We start from the raw sequence: 23,391 nt of genomic DNA, 5'->3' as shown, positions 1-23,391 counted from the left end.
CTCTCCCTAAATAAGAAATCCATTAACTCTACCTGTGGCAAAGCAATCTCAATCACTTTTGGTCATTAAAAGGAATAAAACTTACAAAAACTGTTTAGCCAGTAAATGATCTAACCATTCAGGTTTCTGCAAGTGAGCCAAATTAGCAATACAGATCCACCCCGAATCACAGTTCAATAACTCAAATAGGCATGAAAACGTATTCACGTTATTCCCCAAGCAGTGAATTCACACGGAGCAACACAATCACATTCTGTTAACAAACAACGAGCACAACGATATTTAAAAAAAAAAAAAAAAAACTCCTCACTGAATAGATTACCTCCTTTGCGTCCAAATCTGGAATCCATTACTCTTTCAATTGTTTCAAACTCATCTTCATCTGGTTGCGGGACATCTTCCCCACAAACTTCCAGTAAGTCATCAGAGTCAGTTTTCATTTCCTCATCTTCCTTATAGCTGACATTTACCGTAGCCTGCCGCCTAGATGCTCGCTTATCAAAGTCGTCGTCATCATCATCTGAGGAATCTGCGCCTCTCTTCTGCTGACCACTAATTTTTTTCCCATTTTTAACTTTGGACCTGAAACAAACAACTTGCTTGGTGAACATGACACATTCTAGCAGTCAACATACAATGCCAAAAAAGGTCCAATAAACTTTAGGCGGAATAATGTAAAAACATATCCTTGAGCTAAAAGTAGGAAATTTATAGACATAGAAAATGTTACTCAAAATAACATATGCGCGGTGGCATAATCATAAAAAATAATATAATTATGTATTAAAAAAAATTACTATACCCTCATTAGTGACATGAAGTCTGTGCTTATGCTGCCTGCCATGTGCCACGAATAAGACATTTAAGCATCAAATTTAAAAGGAGTAAAATATATGGGAGCACAAAGCTCATGTTGCACTAACCTTATGGATACTTTAAAGACTAATAAAAATCCCTTCTATTGGGTCACAGTAAATCATTTAAATGATTGCTTTTCCACTTGGAGACTCGACTTATCCTGACAAGCATAGATAACTGTTTATTCTACACGATTCTCGTCAAGCAGACTACAACAGTTACAGGACAATCTGAGAAGGCTTTTCCCCAGCTTGGATTATATAATCAGATTGAGGTTGACGTTGTTCAATTTTTTTGACTAGCTTACCTCTACAAAACATGTTGTGAATCATGCACACATTCAGAGGTAGGGCGGGATGTACTAATCAACGCATCAGCGTTGTGGTACTTCCCGGCTGTCTTCGGGTACATACCGCGGTTCATTACTGCGGAATGTACCAATAATATTGCAAAGGACAGCTCTCCTGATAAGAGCTGTCCTTTGCGATGGCTCCAGACAGAGGGATTTCCGGATTTAACACAGAGAAGTCGCTCTAGGCCGCAGAGGGTTGGGGGTGATGGGAGGGATCCTACCAGATAAGAAACCCATAGGCTTCTGTTGGGTAACACCACCTCAAGGTGGCGTTACCCATTGAGGTGGTGTTACCCACCGGGACGAAGCTGGTGCTTTGTACATATGGGAAATGCGGTAAAACCCCCCCAAAACTGCAAATTTGGGGGGTTTACAGCATTTTCCCCGATAATACCCCGCCCTTAATCACAAATCAAGAACGCTAAAGCTGGGTACACACTTGCCAGTGCCAGCAGCGACAGAACGACGGCATGGGCCATGCTGCGTTCGGCAGCATGGCCCCCGCTGAAAATATCACCCAACGGACCACAGGCGATGTCGCTGACGCACATGAGTTGCGCATAGTCAGCATAAACGGTACTCTCTGCCCGATGTGGACGATATGTCGTCTACTGTGTACCAGTCAATACATATTGCTGTATAATACAGGAAAAACAAAATAATAAATAATAATAAATCCTGATTGCACAATAAACCAAAAGTGTGTTTTTCATTAACTACACTGAAGTACCATACTTACATTAAGTTTCATCATCGATACCAGTGCCAAAACAAAAAGGATTTCAAAAACAAAAAGCATCTACATGTGTTTAAGTCAAAGAGAAGGAAAATGTCTGCTCCTTACATGTGCTGATGTATTTTCATTCAAGAGAAAGTGAATAATGCAATACAAGATGGAATGAGTTAAATAAACGCAACAAGTCTAGAGTTCAGACATTGCTGTTGCAAATTGCTGTTCTGGAATAAGCTATTGGTGCAGAAAATGACAAATGAAACCAACATCAGAGTCTAGCCCTTACCTGTTTTGAGATTTCTTGTTTTTTACTTTATGGCTCGGTTCATAATCAGATTCGCTGTCCCTACTGCTGCTTTTCTGTCTATCCCCCCCTGTGTCGGAATCTGAACTGGAACTGGTCGATGAAGAGTCACCACCAGAACCTGAGCCGGTCATCTGCCAATCTTCACTGGACATATTGAGAGGGCGGAAACGGTGAAAAGTTACAACATGAATGCTTGCCTCACACACAAACTAAAAAAGGGACCTTTGGCTCCAATATAGAGACTTGCACTTCTATCATTCGATACACCAAAGTACAACATGCCAACATAGAGAGGACTATATCCCATACACCCAAGAAAACAACACTTTAAACAAAATTTTTTATTTTTTTAATGATCCAAAGATTTGAAATGAAAAAAATAAAAAAAACTAAATATTCCACATACTACTAATACATACTACATACTATAAGTAATTGCACAAAAAGTCTCCAGTACGATATACCAAACAGCAAACAAGAGACACACACAGCAAGAAGCTGCTATGGGCAAAATCAGGTTAGCTCTAGCAGAACAAGGACCAGGACAGCGCAGCTGAAATAACCAGAACTAGTACAGAGCCAAAGACAAGAGACTAACACCGCAAGGAGATGAACAGAGAAACCAAGAGGTTTTTGGTAACAAATTTAGACTGCCAGCGTTAGAGGTGAAGCCCATACCAGATGCGAAAGAAGTCCACTGAAATAGATAAGGGGACAACAGCATGTAGCAAACTGGGATAATTTGTCTACATGAAGATGTGCGGGTTTATGAAAACACCCATTTTAGATGCTGAATAGAAGTGGATGACCAAGTAATTGCCAGTGAACAGAGATTTTTGGAGAGAGCAATGAAAATAACACCAGCACTAAGAAGCATTAGACATCAGACGAAGAATCAGCACATTTAATTTGAAAGCCTTAGTTTAGATCACTCACTCTTTGTGTTTTTTCTTTTTATTCGCACTTGAAGAATCCTCATCCGAGTCATTACTGCTGGAGGAGTCCTACAAACAAGTACAAGTTGATTAATGAATGTGGACTAATGATTTGGGTTGATTTAGCTTCAGATCATTCTGCTAGGCATCACTTTAACAACTGTAGTCTGTAGAGAAATGCCTAACAGATCAATAAGAGACTGATCTGTATGAGGTAGCAGAAGGAATCCTATCTTATGAACAGACTATGAAAAGGTTTCTACATCAGCACTCTTACTGGTCTGGAGCACTGACAGAAAGTGGATGGTAGGCAGAGATACTACGGCCTATCATAATAAATTAAAGCTTCATGACGGCACACTGTTGGTGCTGATTTAGTACTATACGGTTTGAAAACAAGCTGATAGCGGCTTATGTAAATCAGGCAGCACCTGTCCTTAAGAATAGCAAAGCTTAAAAGGCAGGTGCTGCCTGATATACATAAGCTGCCATCTCATGTATTAAATATATAAATTAAATGAAGACACATTTGAACCTATTCAGCTAAGCAGTTCCTAGAGTATTAGATTTCTTGTTCTTATCTTTAACTGGCGTATGGAGTTGGGCATAAAGGGGAAGGGTTAGGGTGCTGGGAGGGGGAGGTTAGGTTCAGGCACTAGGGGTGGGAGGTTAGGCACCAAAGAGGGAGCGTTAGGGTAGGAAGAGGGGGAGGGTTAGCATACCGACCAACATGTGTCAGTATGTTAACCCTGTCGGGATCCTTGGGTGGGTATTCTGACCGCCAGGATCCCGACTGTCTGCATTTCATACCCAACCCAACCAGTAAGTAGAAAGAAGTGAGCTTGTGATACTTTCGAAAAGCTTCACAGCCATCACAAGAAAGTGTAGTGTTCCCCCTAGCAACCAGACGCTACAGAAAATATTTTTTTAATTGGGAGGAACAGTTTTTGGACATGTCTCATTGCATATTATAAAAACGACCTAAACCTTTTTATACAGGTGGTATGATACTCGAAAACCCTATAAGGTGGCTGTTCTAAGTTATATGAAGTAACAAGAGTTATCAGATATGATACGTGTAAAATTTGTATGTATGCGTGACAGGTCCACATTACTTGACGTGCCTCTGTGGAGTTGCTGTTTGAAGACACTGGTAGTTTTTGCTGTAGCTGCTGCTGTAGCTGTTGCTGCTTTCTCAACATAGCAGATCTCTGTACAGCTAGAATGCTGGGATTGGATTTCCAGAACTGTAAAGTAAAAAAAAGGCATATTAAAAGGCATATTAATCTGCAATCGATTGTAACAGTGAATAAGAAAATAATGTATTATTAGATTTTTAACTAACAGTCTATAAAGTACCGAACAGAAACAGGGATGTTACAAATAGTAATGTAAAACGAAAAAGTTTATTAGAATAGTGCAACACTGGGGCTTTAAAATATCATGCTTTATAAGCAATTCCCAATTGAGAATTCACCACACTGCTGTGTAATTTCCCAATCCTTTACCCTCTGTTTCACACTTGCACATTACCTCTGCTCCGTCCAGCCTGGGCGACTTTGACTGAACAGTTTTCTTTTCTTTTGAAGTGTCTGACTCAGAATCCGATTGGCTCCCAGATTCTGAGCCACTATCAGAGTCACTGCTGCCAGACTGACTACTGCTTCCATCACTACTGCTCCCAGAGCTAGACCCTGACCCTGAACCAGATTCATCATCCGATCGGCTGTAAAGATAATAATATAAACATAAAAACTCCAAAAGAAAAGCAAACGAAAGAAAAACATTACTGTATCTTTCAATACACTGTATTAACAGAATTCCTTCACTTAAGTCCACTGGTATAATAATATACTAGCTTGATAAGAATATTTTGCCGCTTATGTGATAGGTGGAAATTTGCAATCAATTAAATTGATACAGTTGCTCAGCTGTTTTGCTTTGCACTTTGAATAATACCCCTTTCGGACATAGCGAGATTCCTTGTTTTTTGCCGGAGCTCTGCAAAACTACGGGGGTCTCACTTATGTCTGAAAGGCACCAACTCGGGTCGGTGCCCCTGCTATTGACCACGGTTTTTCCCGGGGACTTAAGTCCCGGAAAGACAACCCAGGTTAAGTCTGAATGGTGCAACCCGTTATTTTACTCCCTGGTCACAACTAGAGGCCTCCGATTAGCCGTTCGGGGCTGCCTGGAGGGTACAGGGCGTCCTCCTACAATAGGAAAAAAAAAAAAACGGTCAACGCTGGATCTGGGGAGAGAATCAGTGGTTTCACAGCCCTTATAACAAGGGGTGAAGACCAAGTACCCGATGGATTGGAAAGAGGTGTCCGGTCCGTGCTGCAGTGTGTAGAAGCACCCTGTTGTGAGGTCTGGTGGCTGGAGATGGGGTGTGTGATTGCGTGAGTGTGAATTAATTTGAGTTGTGTGCATGTATGACATGTATGTGTGTGTATGAGCATGACATGAGAGCAGCCTGGCAGCCCTGGCTGTTAGAAGGCCAGGGCACACCCAGCTTATGTCTGAATGGGGATGACCCAGGAATTTCTCGGGTCTCAGGTATAGTGAAAGAGGGTCTCGAGCAAAAACCCAGGTCTGAGCATGTCCCAGGTTGTTGGTCTGAGAGTGGTTTTAATGAGCCGGCATCACATTCCTGGAGTAGGCCTTACACCCATTGCTGCTGTTTAGGTTTTTCCCTTGGACTTCCAAGCCGACATCAACTTAGACACTGTTGCTTGTCAAACATTAACAAATGGGTGTTTTCATTTTTTTGTTGCAATACTTATAATACTGATAATACTGAACTCCTTTAGAGGAGTCCTGCAGTGAATAAGCTGAGCTCCCTGTCGCACCCCTTCTGATATGAAATCCGAAAAGCTTTAAGAGGGGGCATTGCCTTTAATATGATTGTTTTCACTTTACTACATCAAGTAAAGGTCTAGTTCTATGGTAGGGATGTGTGTTCAGAATACAATATCCGACTTCTGGTGCTGGGTGCACTCTGCTAATGGGCTGGGAACAACGGATAATGATAATAATGAAATAGAGCATACTCGTGCAAACTTCTACTTCTAGAACAGAGTAGGAATTTTATTTAGGTAACTAAAACAATTGAACTAGATGTTCCTTTCAAAGATGTACACACCACATATGCTATATTATTGGCTTTTACAACAATTGTCCTCTGGAAGACTACTGTCAAAAACTGTTTTTACAAATCCTTTAAGGATCCAGGGTGTGCAAGTATTCAGTTCAATAAACATTAACCACAATACAAATCAAATTCTATACTTAACCAAGATCATTTACAAGTTGTTACAAAAATGTTCCAGTAAAAAGAGTTCATAAGACGTTGGACAGGCTTTTACACAAATGTATGTGTATAAGGGCAAGCAAATAAACAGTATATTGTGTATCATCAGTTGCACAGTGTGATACTTTGTTCCCATTCCATTAACAGTTGCAGCCGTAATACACAAGTACTAAGCAAGGAACAAAGTTTTATAAAATTATACTGCAAGAGAGGTAGATACCTTGAGGAGTAATGCATTGCCGAAGGCTACATTCCAAAATGCAAACCATAGGGGAAAAAAAACCTTCTTACCTTGAATTTCCGCTACTATTGCTCTCCTCATCACTATGCCCATTCATTGTCAAATATTCACAGATTTAAAACAAATATGTACAATTTCCAAAATATGAGCTGGTTGTTAATACTCAAACATTAAGTTCTTTATCCGTTTAAAAAAAACACTGTAGGAAAAGTGGTGTGCTTCTAATTGAACCTAAAATGAGAAGAAAACAAAAATGTACCAATATTAAGCACAAGCGTAAGACACCTGTAAACATAAAACAGTTATAGTCTCACAAAAAAGTGCATGCATTGAATTACCTGTACAGGTTTTTAAGTAGTGTGATCATGTGACCGAAGAACAGTTTTCCTATTACAGTAGAACGCTTCATTTGTTTTTCCAATTAATAATAATAATAAATAATAATAATAAAAGGGCTGCACTCTTAAAAGCTCGTATCTGACGCACTAAAGGCGGGTATCCACTACTAGATATACAAAAGAGAGCACGATTGCGACATTGCAATCATGCTCTCCTTTGTATATCCTATGATGTGCTTACACTGAACGCTCACTCGTTCAGTCCAGGCACATCCATCATCCCCGCACATGCTGAACATGACGAGATTGTCAGGGTGACCAGCATGTACGGGCGATGTCGTAAGCGACCAGCGTGCATGCGTATCACTGGTCGCTTCCGACCAAAACATGCCCGATTTGCAAGCGATTGCACGATAACGCCGTTATCGTGCAATCGCTTGCTAAAATTGCCTAATGGATACCCCCCTTAACACTGCCCCCATACAAAGTTATCCATATGTAATTGTTCTCCCTTGGCATATTCCCAGCATATTCCGTTGCGCTTTACAATTGGGAAGCACCTATAATCAAGTTAAAGAGGTTTGAAGCATACACAGGATACTTGTGAGAAATATCAAAATAATAGATAAGGACAACGCTACCACAATAAGTAACTCAGAATCAAGTAGTGCATCACAAAACAGTTAATTTACATATACCTTCCTACACAATCTGAGCTTTCATTGAATATTATAACACCCTTACGAAAGTATTTATGTCACTACAGCTATTATAAATACAGAGATCCAAATTACACATGGGGCAATTCAATTAAGCATGAGGTGAATAGTGCCGGAAAGCTGGTCACAGAGCTATTCAATTCACCGCGCTGTTTAGTCCGACTATTACATCTTAAGTCGGAGAATGTCAGTTCTCGCGAATTAACCTTGGTGTATAATCCCAAGAACCGACATTCTCAGATTAAAGTGCCAGCTTCGAGGCTGTTATTAGTGCCACGTTAAGCCAGCAAACAGCCTCCCGGCACTTTAGTCGGATTTCTGCAATCTTTTAGTCAGCCTAACAGCGCGCTGAATCGCTCTGGGAACTCCATCCCAGCGTTATCGACAGCGTACCTAATTGAGTCAGCCCCTATGTGACTTTTTCAAAGCCACAGCATTTTTAGTCACTGAATTTAAAAGGGCAATTGTATTCAATACAAAACTAGGCAAGTTTTGTATTGAATATAATTGCCCCCTTTAAATTCAGCAGCTAAACTACTGAAAACATGAAATAAAGACAATGGGATCTATTATCGCAATACTTGAGATTTATAGTTTTCTAGATAAGTGTTTCTGTAATTTGGAATACCAAGCTTAAATCAAATGATATCTAAATACCACTTCTCCATTAAATTGTGATACAGAGTTTGTTTTTTTGTACATATAAACTGTTCAAGGATTGTGTCTGTATGGTACCATTAACAAAGAGCATCAGTAATTTATTTTATCTTTCTGGTTCTTAAAAAGAATGGGATAATGGCACAAATATGTAGTATGCAACTATACTTAATTGGAGCCAATTCAATTCAACACAACGGAAGGAATGTGCTGGTTCAGAACAGCAAATCAATCCCATGGCAAGTTTTCCCTCATATCTCATCGATTGAAAACTTGTGATTGCACTACCGTAACTGGGTGATATGTACGGAGCTGGGAATCGCAGCAATACCCAGCGGCACATGGAGAGCAACAGAATCCCCCCGCTCCCACAATTGTGTCTGGTTTCCTGCAGATTGTTTTACCCCATCAGACAATTATTAAAGCAAGACATGACAAACAGAGCGTAAGACAATACAATTACCATTCACATATGATATATTAAAAAAAAAAACTAACCAAAAAACAACATGTGAACTGCAAAATTGTAATATAAAATAAGCAATGTAATAAAACGTGATTGGCCTACTGTTGTCTCTAAGTATCGTGTGTCGCAAGTCTATACAGTTTATAGTTCACATTGGATTACAAACCATAACAACTGAAGTAACTGACTGTGCAGTAAAATAACTTGTATGCAGATCAAGTAGGTAGCATCTGTATCCAAATACATTTTAATGAGTGTGTATGTATGAGTTTCCCTTGCCTGCGTTTATTTGAAGTTAGTATTAGTATGACTACTTTCTGCACCTGACTTTCAGACTTTGATGAGTAATGCTGCCAATTGTTTGTTCAGCAACAACCAATTGGCTGTACATAACAAAGACCATACTGTAAAAGTGGTTACACACTGCAGCTACAGGCATTTGTTCCGACATTGGAACGAATGCCCTTGAGCAGGAATTGCCCGTACATACTAGAACGAGTAAATGAAGGATGGAACGTTCACGTTCTTCATTAACGTACCACAAGTCACGACCGTGGGAGCATGCAATCACCCGTACACACTGAGCGATGTGGGCAATTTGCTGTTACGCAACTGCAAATCAGCCCAACATCGCTCCAGTGTGTACCCAGCTTAACACTTTCAGGTCTAACATTTATTGAAACATAACTGCAATTTATAATTTAGTTGGGCAATGAAAAGTCAGTGGGGAAATCTAGTTCTATACCAATAGACAAGAATACATTTAGTGTAACATACATGTGGAACATATTTACACAAAATAATTATCCTTAAGAAATGTTTAATTCTTTCATATATTTATGTTCAGGTAAATATTGTATACAATAGCTTTCAATTAAAATTTTATAATGCCAACAAAAATGGCAGAATAATCTTTACATTATGGTGATTATACAAGCAGTCAATAGCAGAAAAACTACTACAATATATAGAGATGTGTCTACGCACATCATTGCTGCAGTCACACCATATAGCCCCTCTCAGCGCTCCAGGTGCTGTGAGGCTCGGCTAGTGCAGGGTGTCGTATTTTACTGAAAATGCATCAAAGGGGGGTATCCAATTAGCTGTGATCGGCGAAAAACAGGGATTTTTAGCAGATTGTCCCCGTGTTTCACCAATGTTTTTTCCCCCTATCCTATTATTTCGGATAAAATAATAGGATATTTCTCCTGAAAACACATAGGATCCGCGATAAGTTCACGGACGTATGCGTTTTCACTATTGCAAGGGCAAAAACACAGCACTTCTCGTGGATTTTTTTTCCTGGGACACATAAGGACCCGGAAAAAAAGCCCAGATGAGTGCCGGCGGCAGGCGAATTTCGGGGCTAGTTGGATAGCCCCGAAGGATCCCTTAGTGCCCGAACTATGAACTGCCATTAGTCGCAATGGGACACGACTAGGACACACCAAGAGACTGTGCTGAGTAATTTGCTATGTGACACTTTTATATCTGTGTGCGGCCAAATCTCTGAATCAGCACACGATGTACTATGACGCAGCGGCCGCCGCTTTTTTCCAAGCCCAGTTCCGTTTACAGACTAAGTCGCACACAGATACACAAGTGACATCAAATTAATCAACAGTCTCCTGAAATGTTCTAGTCACATCTCATTGCAACTTACATGCATTTTTGGCACATAAAGATGCCCAAAGCTAGCAGAGTTACATGGGACCTAGCGGCTCGCTCAAGCAAGGCATATCGCTCTGCATGGTGTAATGAGGATAGATGCAAGAAGACACGTGTGTGTGTGTGTGTGTGTGTGTGTGTGTGTGTGTGTGTGTATATTATATATGCTGTAGCAGACCTCTATATACATTGAGGCACAGCACAACTGTTGTCACAATTCACAGGAACAGCATACAGAGGACTCACTGTTATAGGCACAAGTCTAAGATCCACGTGCTGAAGAGGATACATGAGATGACTAACTGGTCCATGTCAGAATAATCAGTGCAATAAGAAAATGAAAGATGGAAATACTTTTCTAAGGGGGATTACATTACTGTATAGCAGAGGTTCCCAAAAGCGGTCCTCAAAGCTCCACAACAGTTCATGTTTTAGAGATATCCATGGTGGAGCACAGGTGACATAATTAGTACCTCAGTCAACTTGATTTAACCACCTGTGCTCAATCATGGATCTCTCTAAAACCTGAACTGTTGGGAAGCCTTGAGGACAGCATTTGGGAATCTTTGCGGTATAGCAAGACCCCCCCCAAAAAAACACTGCAACTACATTTCAGAAAATAAATACAGTCATGTGTTCAAATGTCTAAAAAAAAAATAAACACAAATTCATGAAACTATAGTCAAACTTAAAGCATGACATCTGACAGATCTTTGTATTTCCACACAAAATAACTGTACCACACATGTTCAGTTTTCTATTTGGGTGAGCGATTTGTACATTGGTGGTGTGACAATGTCCATTATGGTGAATACACACGGTCAGATGAACAATTTTTACCAAAGATTTGAACGATTTTAGACAGTATTAAAATTAATGAAATCGTCAAACTCTGACTGCAAACACAGACGATGTCAAATATCGTTATCTGACATGTGGGAACGAACATCGTTGCAGGCCCACATGTCAGATTGTCACTCAGATATGAACGATTTTTAAAAACGTTAACGTTCATATGCGACAACAAATCTGACCGTGTGTATGCACCATTAAGCAATATACAGAAATAACCTTCATGTTTGTAATGAAGACAAAAAAAAACTCCCTTAGTAACCAAATATTCTGGACTTATCCATAGAAATGTACAATATACACAATCTGAAGTGATTGCACACAATATGCTTGCTAATATTTCACTAAAGATAACAGACATCTGTACATCTACATAACAGCAAGGGTGTACTCTATAATAGTAACCAATGTCCCCAAAGTGCGTACCCCGCCACAGTAACCTACTTTTCCCCAAGCGTGTACCCCGCCACAGTAACTTACTTTTCCCCAAGCGTGTACCCCGCCACAGTAACCTACGTGTCCCCAAGCGTGTACCCCTCCACAGTAACCTACTTTTCCCCAAGCGTGTACCCCTCCACAGTAACCTACTTTTCCCCAAGCGTGTACCCCGCCACAGTAACCTACTTTTCCCCAAGCGTGTACCCCGCCACAGTAACCTACTTTTCCCCAAGCGTGTACCCCGCCACAGTAACCTACTTTTCCCCAAGCGTGTACCCCGCCACAGTAACCTACGTGTCCCCAAGCGTGTACCCAGCCACAGTAACCTACATGTCCCCAAGGTGTACCTAGCCACAGTAACCTACATGTCCCCAAGGTGTACCTAGCCACAGTAACCTACGTGTCCCCAGCCACAGTAACCTATATGTTAGCAAGAGTGTACCCCACCATAGTACAGGTTGAGTCTCCCATATCCAAAATGCTTGGGACCAGGGGTATTTTGGATAACGGAATATTCCGTAATATGGAATAAATGCAATGAAATATCTTGGGAGTAGGACCCAAATCTACACACAGAAAGCATTTATGTGTTATATACACCTTATACACACAGCCTGCAGGTACTTTTATACAATATTTTCAATAATTTTGTGGCTCAAACAAAGTTTGTGCGCAGAAATTAATTTATGTTTCATATACACCTTATACACAGCCTGAAGGTAAATTTTATACAGTATTTTTAATAATTTGTGCCTTAGACAAAGTTTGTGTACATTGAACCATCAAAAATCAAAGGTTTCATTAGTTCAGTCATGCCAAAAAAATCCCGTATTTCGGAATATTTGGATATGGGAGTCTCAACCTGTATAATAGTACATACTAGGCCAGGCCTGGTCAACCTGTGGCTCTCCAGCTTTTGTGAAACTATAAGTCCCAGCATGCCCAGCAACTGATTTACCATTCCCTAATAAAGTTGTGGCAGGGCATGCTGGAACTTGTAGTTTCATAACATCTGGCGAGCCACAGATTGGCCAGGACTGTACTAGGCTCTGCAAATAGTGAATACTTATTGCAGTGTCACTTGGGTAATCATATATAAATATACTCCTAGCCATATTATATACGTTTAGCAACATTACGCTGGGAAGATAGCCAGGATACATTTATGCCATATAAGGTTATCACTCACTGAGTGACACTGGACGGGCCTCACTGAGTGACACTGAACGGGCCTCACTGAGTGACACTGAACGGGCCTCACTGAGTGACACTGAACGGCAGCCGGCACTCACTGAGCGACACTGAACGGCAGCCGGCACTCACTGAGCGACACTGAACGGCAGCCGGCACTCACTGAGCGACACTGAACGGCAGCCGGCACTCACTGAGCGACACTGAACGGCAGCCGGCACTCACTGAGCGACACTGAACGGCAGCCGGCACTCACTGAGCGACACTGAACGGCAGCCGGCACTCACTGAGCGACACTGAACGGCAGCCGGCACTCACTGAGCGACACTGAACGGCAGCCGGCACTCACTGAGCGACACTGAACGGCAGCCGGCACTCACTGAGCGACACTGAACGGCAGCCGGCACTCACTGAGCGACACTGAACGGCAGCCGGCACTCACTGAGCGACACTGAACGGCAGCCGGCACTCACTGAGCGACACTGAACGGCAGCCGGCACTCACTGAGCGACACTGAACGGCAGCAGCATGTCCCCGGGACAGGGCTATAACGCGGGACGCGTGTGGGGACTCGGAGCGGCCCATATACAGCTGACACTGAGTGGAGCCGTCGCCGCTAATCAATGATCACACCACTGCAATATAACTGGCCGGGATAGGACGGAAGTCGGTCCGGCACAGGCCCCGATGCTCCGGGATCTCACAGCACCCCCAGTCCCGGCTCTCAGGCCCAGCCCAACCACACGTCCTCCTGCTGCATTCCTATGTCCTGGGAGACACCAATCAGGCAGCAGGAATCACAACCGGGCCTACAGCGCTGCAGCCCCCTCCCCAGGCCGCTCCTCTCCGCACACCAGGCCCATCGTACCACCGGGTCCTCACCTGTCTAGTGTGACGGCTTCAGGCACCTTCCGTCACCGACCGCGGCCGGACATAGGCCGCTACGTGCTGTGCGGCCAGGCCGGGGCCTCCTTCCGGCTCTCCCTTCAGTCCGGCACAGGGAGAGTCAGCGCCGCGTCTTTGTGTACACCCGGACAGGCCGCCTCCAGCCGCCGCCGCTGCTCCTACACACTTTGTTCTTCTACAGAATTAAAAAAAAAAACCCGAGATGAGGGTGACGCTGCTGTGACCCGGCGGGTGTATCCTCGTCCCCCCCTATCTCCTGGCAGCCGCCATGACGCCGTCGCCAAGCTCCTCCGAAACTCACGATGGTTGGAAACCCCGGGCGTGACGTCACGGGAGCGCTGCAGGGCGAGCAGTCCTAGCCGTAGCAGCGTACACAGCAGCCGGCTCCGCCCCCTCCCTTAGCGGCGGCAGCAGTACACAGAGCGCGGGGCGGGGCTTGCCAGTGGCTGAACGGTAGCGGGATGGCTGCGGGGCGGGGCCTCCTCGTAGACACTGACTGACTATCCTAGAGAGCAGTAGCAGTCACTAGAGTCCTCTGTGTGTGTGCGGCTTCCGCCCTGTGCCCGCCGCGCTGTGACTGAGCCGCTCTGCATGACTGGCTGCTGCAGGAAGTACACAGTCGACAGTTGTAACTGCTAAAAACGACCGAGCTATCGAGTAATTTCTATTTGTGTACTGTAAGCGCCCTGTCTGTAGGCTGCAGCTTGCAGAACGGTGACAGGTGCCTCTCACGTTGGTTACACTCATTGGGCAGCTGTTATGAAACTACAAGCAGGTTGGCATCGGGGATAATCTGACATTGTGTGATTTCTGTGAAGTTGCAATTTTCAGCATGTTGGAGTCAAGGCCAGACCTTGACTGTGCGGCTCCTGTGGAACTACGAGTCTCAGTAGGTTTCTAGACCATGTTGGACAGGTGGCTCCATGCCGTCATGTCTGTGGCTGGTTAAAATGTTTTGCACACATCCCAACATTTCAAAGCAGGGGCACTTTCAATTTGTTATAAATAAGATGTGCAGGTCTCCCTCCCCTGTGCTAATGGTGCTTACACACGGTCAGATATAACAGGACTATTTCTACTTCAGGGTCCATAGGGTATCCACAGGATACCTTGGGGTATAGGTGTGACGTCAGTCGCAGGGCACCAAAGAGTTAAGCTTTCAGCCTCCCAGGATGCACTAGGTCCCCCTCCTATACCCCGCCCCCGGGCCAAGGCACCTCAGTTTAGTTTGGTGCCCGGCCGGAGTCGGGTGCACCTGTTGGAGTGGGGGCTAGAAGAGCCCCTGAAGCTTATTCTTCATGCAGCTGTGGCTGCACATCTGGATGAACAGCATGGACAGTCAGTCCTGACGTCCATGCTGTCTTCCCTACACCCCGCCGGTACCAGAACGCCGGTACTGATCCGGGGATGCTGGTGGGCGTCTGGGGTCACAGCTAGCGGTGACCCCAGATGCTCCGGACCATGGCCGGATTCAAGGGGGACAGAGGTAAGCAGCGGGGTCCCGCGGTGGGTCCCCGCTGATCACATGGTCCTAAGTCCCCAGGCAGGGGGCTCCCTGGGGACTGGCTGCAGCGTGGAGCCAGGCGACCAACCTGCGCTTCCACTACCCCCTGGGACAGCGGACCGCAGCAGAGCGGTAGCGCTGCGGCGTCCCAGGGGTTAAATGCATGCCAGGGGAGCGCGCCTTCCCTGTCTCACAGCCGGCGCCTCCCCCGCTGCACACAGCCCTCTCTGCATGCTGCCGACTGGTCCTGTGGCAGCGCTCCTCCCCCAGGCCAGCCTCCTCTCTGCTCCTCGGCGGCCATCTTCTCCAGAACGCATGGTGAACGCTGCTGGAAGCGCTGGACGGAAGCATCGTGGTCTGGGTCCCCCCGCATACCTCTCCTCCGCTGTGGTCAGGTCTGTGTATTCAGCGCTGTGTCCTACCAGGCCCTGTGTCTGTGTAGTTGAGTGATCAGCGCTGTTAGTGCAGGAATTGTTATTTTTCTGCATTGTATGTGACTGTGCTAGCGCTGCTGCCTGTAATCTTTTCTTCTCTAAACTGTCAGCTTTATTACTGTCCCTGTTCTTTCTGCTAAAGCCCTTGCGGTGCGGTGCTGCAGGGTGGTCTCTCGCCTATTTAATACTTAATTGGTGAGAGAGGTCACATACGTGGTGCCATCATGTCTGAAAGTGATTTTCCCCTCCGGCTACAGTGTACCACGTGCAAAGTACCGTTAGCGGAGGGGGAGGGTAGCGCGGAGGGCCTTTGCCGGCAGTGTTTGTCCATGGCGCGGCCTATTACGGTTACAGCACCGGTACAGGAGCCGCCCTGGGCTTGTTTCGCTCAGGCGTTAACAGCTTTAGTGGGCCAGTTAGCTCCGCAGCCCGCGTTTACTCCGATGGGTTTGTCCCAGCAGTCTGTGGTGTCGTCACCCATGCAGGGGTTCCCACGACAATTGGTGGTACCCCACAGTCTCCCTATTTCCCCGCTCCCGGGTTCTCAGGAGCCAGCGTGGGTTAACTCCCTGACGAGTTCTGTACAGCACTTGTCGGATGTGTTGCAAGGGGAGTCTGTGATGCGGTCTCATAAAAGGCCGGTGGCGTCTCTGTCCGCTCCTTATGAGGATGACGAAGGGACGTCTGATGATGGGGAGATTCTAGATCCTTACGATCAGGAACCTCTCCATACTAAGGACGCTGATGCTAAGTCCAAAGTATATATTCCTGGACTTATTCGGGCGGTCCGCACAGCCTTGGTGATTGAGGACGAAGTTCCCCCAGCGGCTAAATCTAAGTATGCCTTTTTCAAAGATGTGAAGGGCGATGCCACAGTCTTTCCTCTTTCGGGTCAGTTGGTGGACCATTTAGAGGAGGCGTGGAAACAACCTGGCAAAAGATACCAGCCGCAGAGACGCCTGGCGGTGGCTTATCCGTTCGCGGATAATTATTTTGCGAAGTGGGAATCCCCTCCACAGGTGGATTCTCACGTGACCCGTCTTGTCCGTAGTGCCACATTGCCGATGCCATCCATGTCCTCCCTTAAGGATGCTACGGACCGCAAGGTAGAAATCTGCCTGAAGTCCGCTTATTCCCTTGCAGGGGGGGCAGCACGGCCGGCTATGGCCATTTGCTGGGTTGCCAGAGCGATGGAGCGCTGGGCGGATTCATTAGAGGCTTCTTTTGAATCCGACTGTCCGGCCGATCAGGCGGAGTTGATTGGCAATCTCCGTGATTCGGCCACCTACATCAACGAGGCGGCTCTAGACATTAGTACTCTGGTGTCTAGAATTTCTTCAGCAGCGGTAGCTGCTCGTCGCACCTTGTGGCTGCGATCCTGGAAGGCGGACGCAGATTCCAAGAAAGGTCTGGAAGCGTTGCCGTTTACCGGAGAAGTTCTCTTCGGTCCGGATCTGGATAAGATTGTGGCCACGCTGGCGGCAGCCAAATCTGCCTGTCTCCCGTCGGCCGCTGCTCCTTCTGGTTCGGGACCATCGTCCTTTCGGTCATCTAGGGCCCAGGGCAGGCCCAAACCACAGTCGTTTCCTCGACAGGCTGGCCCTAAGAAATCGGTCAAGCCCCGGAAGCAGGCATGGAGTACCAGACGTCCGGCCCCCAAGCCAGATGGCAAGCCTGCGGCCTGACGGTCCGGGCCTCCCTTTGGGGGATCCCAGGGTGGGAGGCCGCCTGCTACAGTTCGCCCAGTGTTGGTCGACCACTACGACAGACACTTGGGTTCTGGAGGTGGTTTCCCACGGATACGCCCTCTCCTTCCGGCACAGACCCCCGGCTCGCTTCTTCACCACGGGTCTCCCATCAGACCGGAACAAGGCTACGGAGCTGCGGAAGGTATTGCACACTATGCTCCAGGCTGGAGTTATAGTGGCGGTTCCATTCTCCCAGAGGGGCCAGGGTTTCTATTCAAATCTATTTTTGGTACAGAAATCCAATGGGTCATATCGTCCGATTCTCAACCTCAAAGCACTCAACAAGTCTTTGCGGGTCCCGAAGTTTCGGATGGAGACCCTACGGTCCATCATTCTGGCGCTGGAACCTGGGGACTACTTGGTGTCATTGGACATACAGGACGCTTACCTGCATGTCCCTATTCTTTGGCGCCATCAACAGTTCCTCAGGTTTGCAATCAGCAGCGACCACTTCCAGTTTCGGGCGTTACCTTTTGGCCTGGCAACAGCACCACGTGTTTTCACCAAGGTGATGGCGGTCATGGCGGCTTCTCTGCGGCTGCAGGGAGTCCGCATGTTGCCGTATTTGGACGACCTGTTATTGGTGGCAGGATCTCCAGAGCTCCTGTTACGCCACTTGGACCTGACCATTGCACTGCTGCAACGGCACGGCTGGCTAATCAACTGGCAGAAGTCCACTCTAATCCCGTCTCGGAGGATTCTGCATCTTGGAGCCTTATTGGACTCGGGACAGCAAAGGATCTTCGTGACGGAGGACAAGATCTCTGCTTTACAGTCAAGGGTGCGCAGTTGTCTGCACAGCCGCCGGGTGTCCTTACACTCGGCGATGAGGTTACTGGGCTCCATGGTGTCGGTGTTCGACATGGTGGAATACGCCCAGTTTCACTCCAGACCTCTGCAGCACCTGATCCTGTCCAAGTGGAACGGCCTGACTCAGTCTCTGAAGTCCCAGACGATTGTGCTCACCCAGGAGGTTCGCCTGTCCCTTACGTGGTGGTTACAGACGACCCACCTCAACAAGGGACGTCCGTTCTGGGTTCCAAATTGGGTCCTGTTGACAACGGACGCCAGTCTTCGGGGCTGGGGAGCAGTTTCGGGTCCACACTTGTTCCAGGGCAGGTGGACGCCGACAGAAGCGGAGCTTCCAATAAATATCTTGGAACTCCGTGCGGTCTTCAATGCTCTCCAGCAGGCACAGCGGTTTCTCCAGGGTCGCCCGGTGCAGGTCCAGTCGGACAACGCTACCACCATGGCCTACATAAACAGGCAAGGAGGAACTCGCAGTCGGGCGGCTCTCGTAGAGGTCTCTCGGATCCTGGTTTGGGCGGAGCGCAATCTTCCGGCCATATCAGCGGTCTTCATCCCGGGAGTGCTCAATTGGGAGGCGGACTTTCTAAGTCGCCAGGACGTTCATCCGGGGGAATGGTCCCTGCACCCGGACGTTTTTCAACTACTGGTGGACAGGTGGGGTCTTCCAGAAATCGACCTCATGGCGTCCCGGCACAACAACAAGTTGCCGGTGTACGGGTCTCGCACAAGAGACGAAGGGGCGTCTCTGGTGGATGCTCTGTCCGTCTGGTGGACGTTCCGGTTCGCATACCTGTTCCCTCCGGTCTCCCTTCTTCCACGGGTAATCCGGAAATTCAAACAGGAAGGAGGGACGCTCCTGTTGATAGCTCCCGCGTGGCCCAGACGGCACTGGTTCTCAGACCTTCAGGGTCTGTCCGTGGACATTCCTCTGCGGTTGCCGCTACGACCGGACCTTCTGTCTCAGGGTCCTTGCCTTCACCCGGACCTGACTCGGCTGTCTTTGACGGCGTGGCTGTTGAGACGGCCATGCTGAGGTCCCGGGGGTTTTCCAGCTCTGTGGTGCGTACCATGTTACGAGCTCGGAAACCGTCTTCCGCGAGGATATACCATCGCGTGTGGCATACGTTCTTCCAGTGGTGTCGACCGAGAGGTTATGCACCGCGGGAGTTTCGTCTGTCTCGGATTCTCGCCTTCCTGCAAGCGGGACTAGATCATGGGCTTCGCCTTGCTTCTTTGAAGGTACAGGTTTCGGCCCTATCTGTCTGGTTTCACCGTAGGATTGCTACAATCCCGGATGTGCGCACCTTTATGCAGGGTGTTCTCCGCATTCAGCCGCCCTTTGTTCCACCTGTGGCGCCTTGGGATTTGGCTGTGGTCCTGAGGGCTCTCCAAGGACCGCCGTTTGAACCACTGGGCTCAGTGGATCTTAAATGGCTAACAGCTAAGACTGTTTTCCTTCTGGCCATTGCTTCGGCCAGACGTGTTTCTGAGTTAGGGGCTCTTTCTTGTAGACCCCCTTTCTTGGTTTTTTATGGGAACAGGGCAGTGCTCCGCACTCGGCCCGAGTTTCTTCCCAAAGTTATTTCCCAGTTTCATATTAACGAGGAAATAGTTGTTCCGGCCTTTAACTCACCGGGTCTTTCCGTGGGTGAGGCCTCTTTGGATGTTGTGCGGGCCTTAAGGACTTATGTTGACCGCACTTCTTCGTTTAGGAAGTCGGACGCTTTGTTTGTCCTCTTTGGCTTCCGTAAAAAGGGTTGGCCTGCTTCAAAGCAAACTTTGGCAGCCTGGATCCGTATGGCTATTTCTGAAGCTTATCTTCATGAAGGCCTACCGGTCCCTCCTTCTCTGAAGGCTCATTCCACTAGGTCTGTGGGTCCTTCGTGGGTAGCTCGACGTGGTGCCTCGGCAGTTCAGATCTGCAAGGCTGCTACGTGGTCTTCTGTCCATACCTTCGTGAGGTATTACAGGTTTGACACCTTCGCCTCTCAGGATGCTTCCTTCGGGCGGCGGATTCTCCTTTCTGCACAGGAGCGTCCCCACCCTTAAAGGATACTGCTTTGGGACATCCCCAAGGTATCCTGTGGATACCCTATGGACCCTGAAGTAGAAAATATGAGATATGGTAAGAACTTACCCTTGTTATCTCTATTTCTACGAAGTCCATAGGGTTCCACAGGACTCCCGCCCTGTCGCACCTGTGCTGCAGATGGGCTTTGCTCTGGTCACCGGTTTTCCGTCTCCCTCTGGTGAGAATGTGATTCTTGTATGTGTCCAGATCTTTGTTCTCTCTCTTCCTTCTCCTCCTCCGGCCTATGGCTTGGTAACTAACTGAGGTGCCTTGGCCCGGGGGCGGGGTATAGGAGGGGGACCTAGTGCATCCTGGGAGGCTGAAAGCTTAACTCTTTGGTGCCCTGCGACTGACGTCACACCTATACCCCAAGGTATCCTGTGGAACCCTATGGACTTCGTAGAAATAGAGATAACAAGGGTAAGTTCTTACCATATCTCATATTATCGTTCATATCGTCCTGTTTTTGGGCCCTTACAACCCCCAAACGATGGTCGATGCGCGGGCATGGATGGTCAATATCGTCCATCGCCCGTGCATGCTGGTCGATATCGACCAGGTTAGTCTGGTTACTACGATCACGGGTCGTTCTAGTCGTTTAAGGGTTGGTGCATGTGCTGGATGTTCGATATTGAACATCCAGCACATGCAGGACGATCAGACAATGATGTCTGATCGCTCCGTGTGTACAGAGCAACAGACATGCAAAACATTAGCGACTTTAATATCACCTGATGAATATAAATGTATCCTAACTGCTCACTGTAATTATGTATCTATACTGCCTATATTTCTGGATCGTGTAAATTTTAGCCCCTTGTGTGATGTTTTATAGAACACTGGCTTAGGTATTACACTTGCATGCAGAAATTTGGAATACCCAAAAAATATATTTTTTAATCCGTGTACCATTGAATTGATTTAAAAACAGTCCATTACAAATGTTGTAAATTACTATTACCTATTATTCTGTTCACTGATGCAAGTCAGTTATCTTGCTGCATTATTGCGCTGGTATTTATAAAGATCAAAGCGGCTTTCTCCAGAAACAAGACAATGTATTGTTGTTATGAGACATGGAGGCTACTCCATCTGTCAGATTGCCAAGAAACTGAAATGTTATACAAAGACATCACTACTGTCCTGAGAGAAAAGTGTAAACTGGATCGAAAAGAAGTGGACAGCCCAGATCCGCAGCTGCACAAGCAGATAACTACATCAGAGGGGAATGGGTATGAAGTCCCGGTGCCCGACATCGGAAGGCTGAAGGTGCCGACTGGAGATAAGTACCCTACCCCTCTCCCCCCCCCCTAACCCTCCCTTAGTGGTGCCTAACCCTAACCTCCCCCCCCCGGGGATGCCTAACCCCCCCTTCCCGTAACCTAACTCTCCCGGGGGGGTGCCTAACCCTAAACTCCCCCCCAGGGGTGCCTAAACCTAACCCCCCTCCCTATAGCAAAACCGTCCCCGGGAGGTGCCTAACCCTAATCTCCCCTGGGGCCCCTAAAACTAACAACGGCTAACATCTTACAGGGCCCTGCTTACCTTCATTCGGGATGCCGGCTGTCAGGATTTCGTCGTCGGGCTAAAGATAGGTGTGGGGATTTCGACGCCTATCTTTAGTCCCGGGTCGGGATTCTGACGCCGGCATCCCGGCCGCTGGTAGATTAACTGCATCCCAATCAGAGGGCCTAATTATTATTATTATTGTTATTTATTTATATGACGCCACAAGTGTGCCGCAGCGCCTTGCAATGTATGAAAACAAATAGGTAACAATAGACTTACAGTACAATACAATACAGGACAAGGAACATGGATAATACACATAGTCACATTAGCGACCATAACACCCACATAAGCAGTAGAGCTTAAGCAACCAAGTGTTAGGTGCCCTAGTGGGGAGTAAGAAGTAGATGAAAGTAAAGAAGGGAGAAGCACAAGAGGGTAGAGGGCCCTGCTCGCAAGAGCTTACATTCTAATTCAGCAAGGATCGCAGTTGCTAGTACGCATGCAATCTGACGATTATTTTGCACTGCGAATGCGTATGTATCACAGTGCGCGTGCGCAAACCAGATGCTGCGATCAGAACTGCGATCACAGTGGTGATGCAGACCCATCATAGAGTGATTGACAGGAAGTGTCGTTTGTGGGTGGTCGGGCAAACGCAGGTGTGCCAGTGCTTTTCAACGGCGTTGCAGGGGCATGCATAAATTATCCACTGCAATACCGTACACAGCCTGAGGCCTCATAGCGTGCACTGAAGTTAGCAGTTCCTGAGTGAGGTCTGACCTGCCTTAACTGGGTGTATGGGTCTGATGGTACTCAATATTACCGACTAGTTCGCTATGTTGCCAGAGTATACGGATGTGAGTAAGGGAAAGTGGGCGTCCTTATTTTAGGCTGCGTTTGCAATGCGAATGCAAACATTTGCATATCACCGCTGATATTAGCAAATACGTTGCGTGCGTATTTGCAGAATAGCGATCCTTAGTGAATCATGCCCAGAGTCTGCAGTTCAAGAAACAGACACCTTAGGGCAGCGGTTCCCAAACGTGTTCCTCAGGCACCCCAACAGTCCAGATTTTAGATATATCCATGGCTGAGCACAGGTGGTTAAATGAGGTACTAATTAAGTCACCTGTGGTCAACCATGGATAAAGCTGCATACACACACAACGATTTTTTGAACGATTATTGTTAAACGATAAAACGTTAAATTGTTCACTTTCTGAGTCAAACGATGAACGATTATCGTTCATGCGCGTTCACGTTTGTAGTTCAGTCAGACTTGTCAACTGAACAATTTTCATTAAGGGAATATGCAAAAAATCGTTTGTAGTTCAAAAA

General features: G+C 46.7%; 1 protein-coding gene across 2 annotated transcripts in view; it reads right to left on the bottom strand.

The window, feature by feature from the left end:
* CHD1 (chromodomain helicase DNA binding protein 1) overlaps window positions 1-14,357 on the bottom strand; it is a 111,418-nt gene extending 97,061 nt beyond the window's left edge. The window contains exons 1-7 of one of the 2 annotated variants that reach the window (XM_088444657.1): window positions 13,951-14,357; window positions 6,790-6,970; window positions 4,719-4,911; window positions 4,310-4,432; window positions 3,187-3,254; window positions 2,230-2,394; window positions 323-582 (exon numbers count right to left, since the gene is read on the bottom strand). In XM_088444657.1, coding sequence (XP_088300783.1) covers window positions 323-582; window positions 2,230-2,394; window positions 3,187-3,254; window positions 4,310-4,432; window positions 4,719-4,911; window positions 6,790-6,836 — 856 coding nt within the window. In that variant the 5' untranslated portion in view covers window positions 6,837-6,970; window positions 13,951-14,357. The remainder of the gene's footprint in view (window positions 1-322; window positions 583-2,229; window positions 2,395-3,186; window positions 3,255-4,309; window positions 4,433-4,718; window positions 4,912-6,789; window positions 6,971-13,950) is intronic. The other variant, XM_088444658.1, reaches the window with a different exon arrangement.
* Window positions 14,358-23,391: the final 9,034 nt, after the last annotated feature.

Source organism: Taudactylus pleione, unplaced genomic scaffold (genome assembly GCF_031769625.1).
Source record: "Taudactylus pleione unplaced genomic scaffold, aTauple2 ptg000370l, whole genome shotgun sequence".
Lineage (NCBI taxonomy): Eukaryota > Metazoa > Chordata > Amphibia > Anura > Myobatrachidae > Taudactylus > Taudactylus pleione.
The sequence above is the reverse complement of the archived record's forward strand: the minus strand, read 5'-3'. Positions and strand labels throughout refer to the sequence as shown.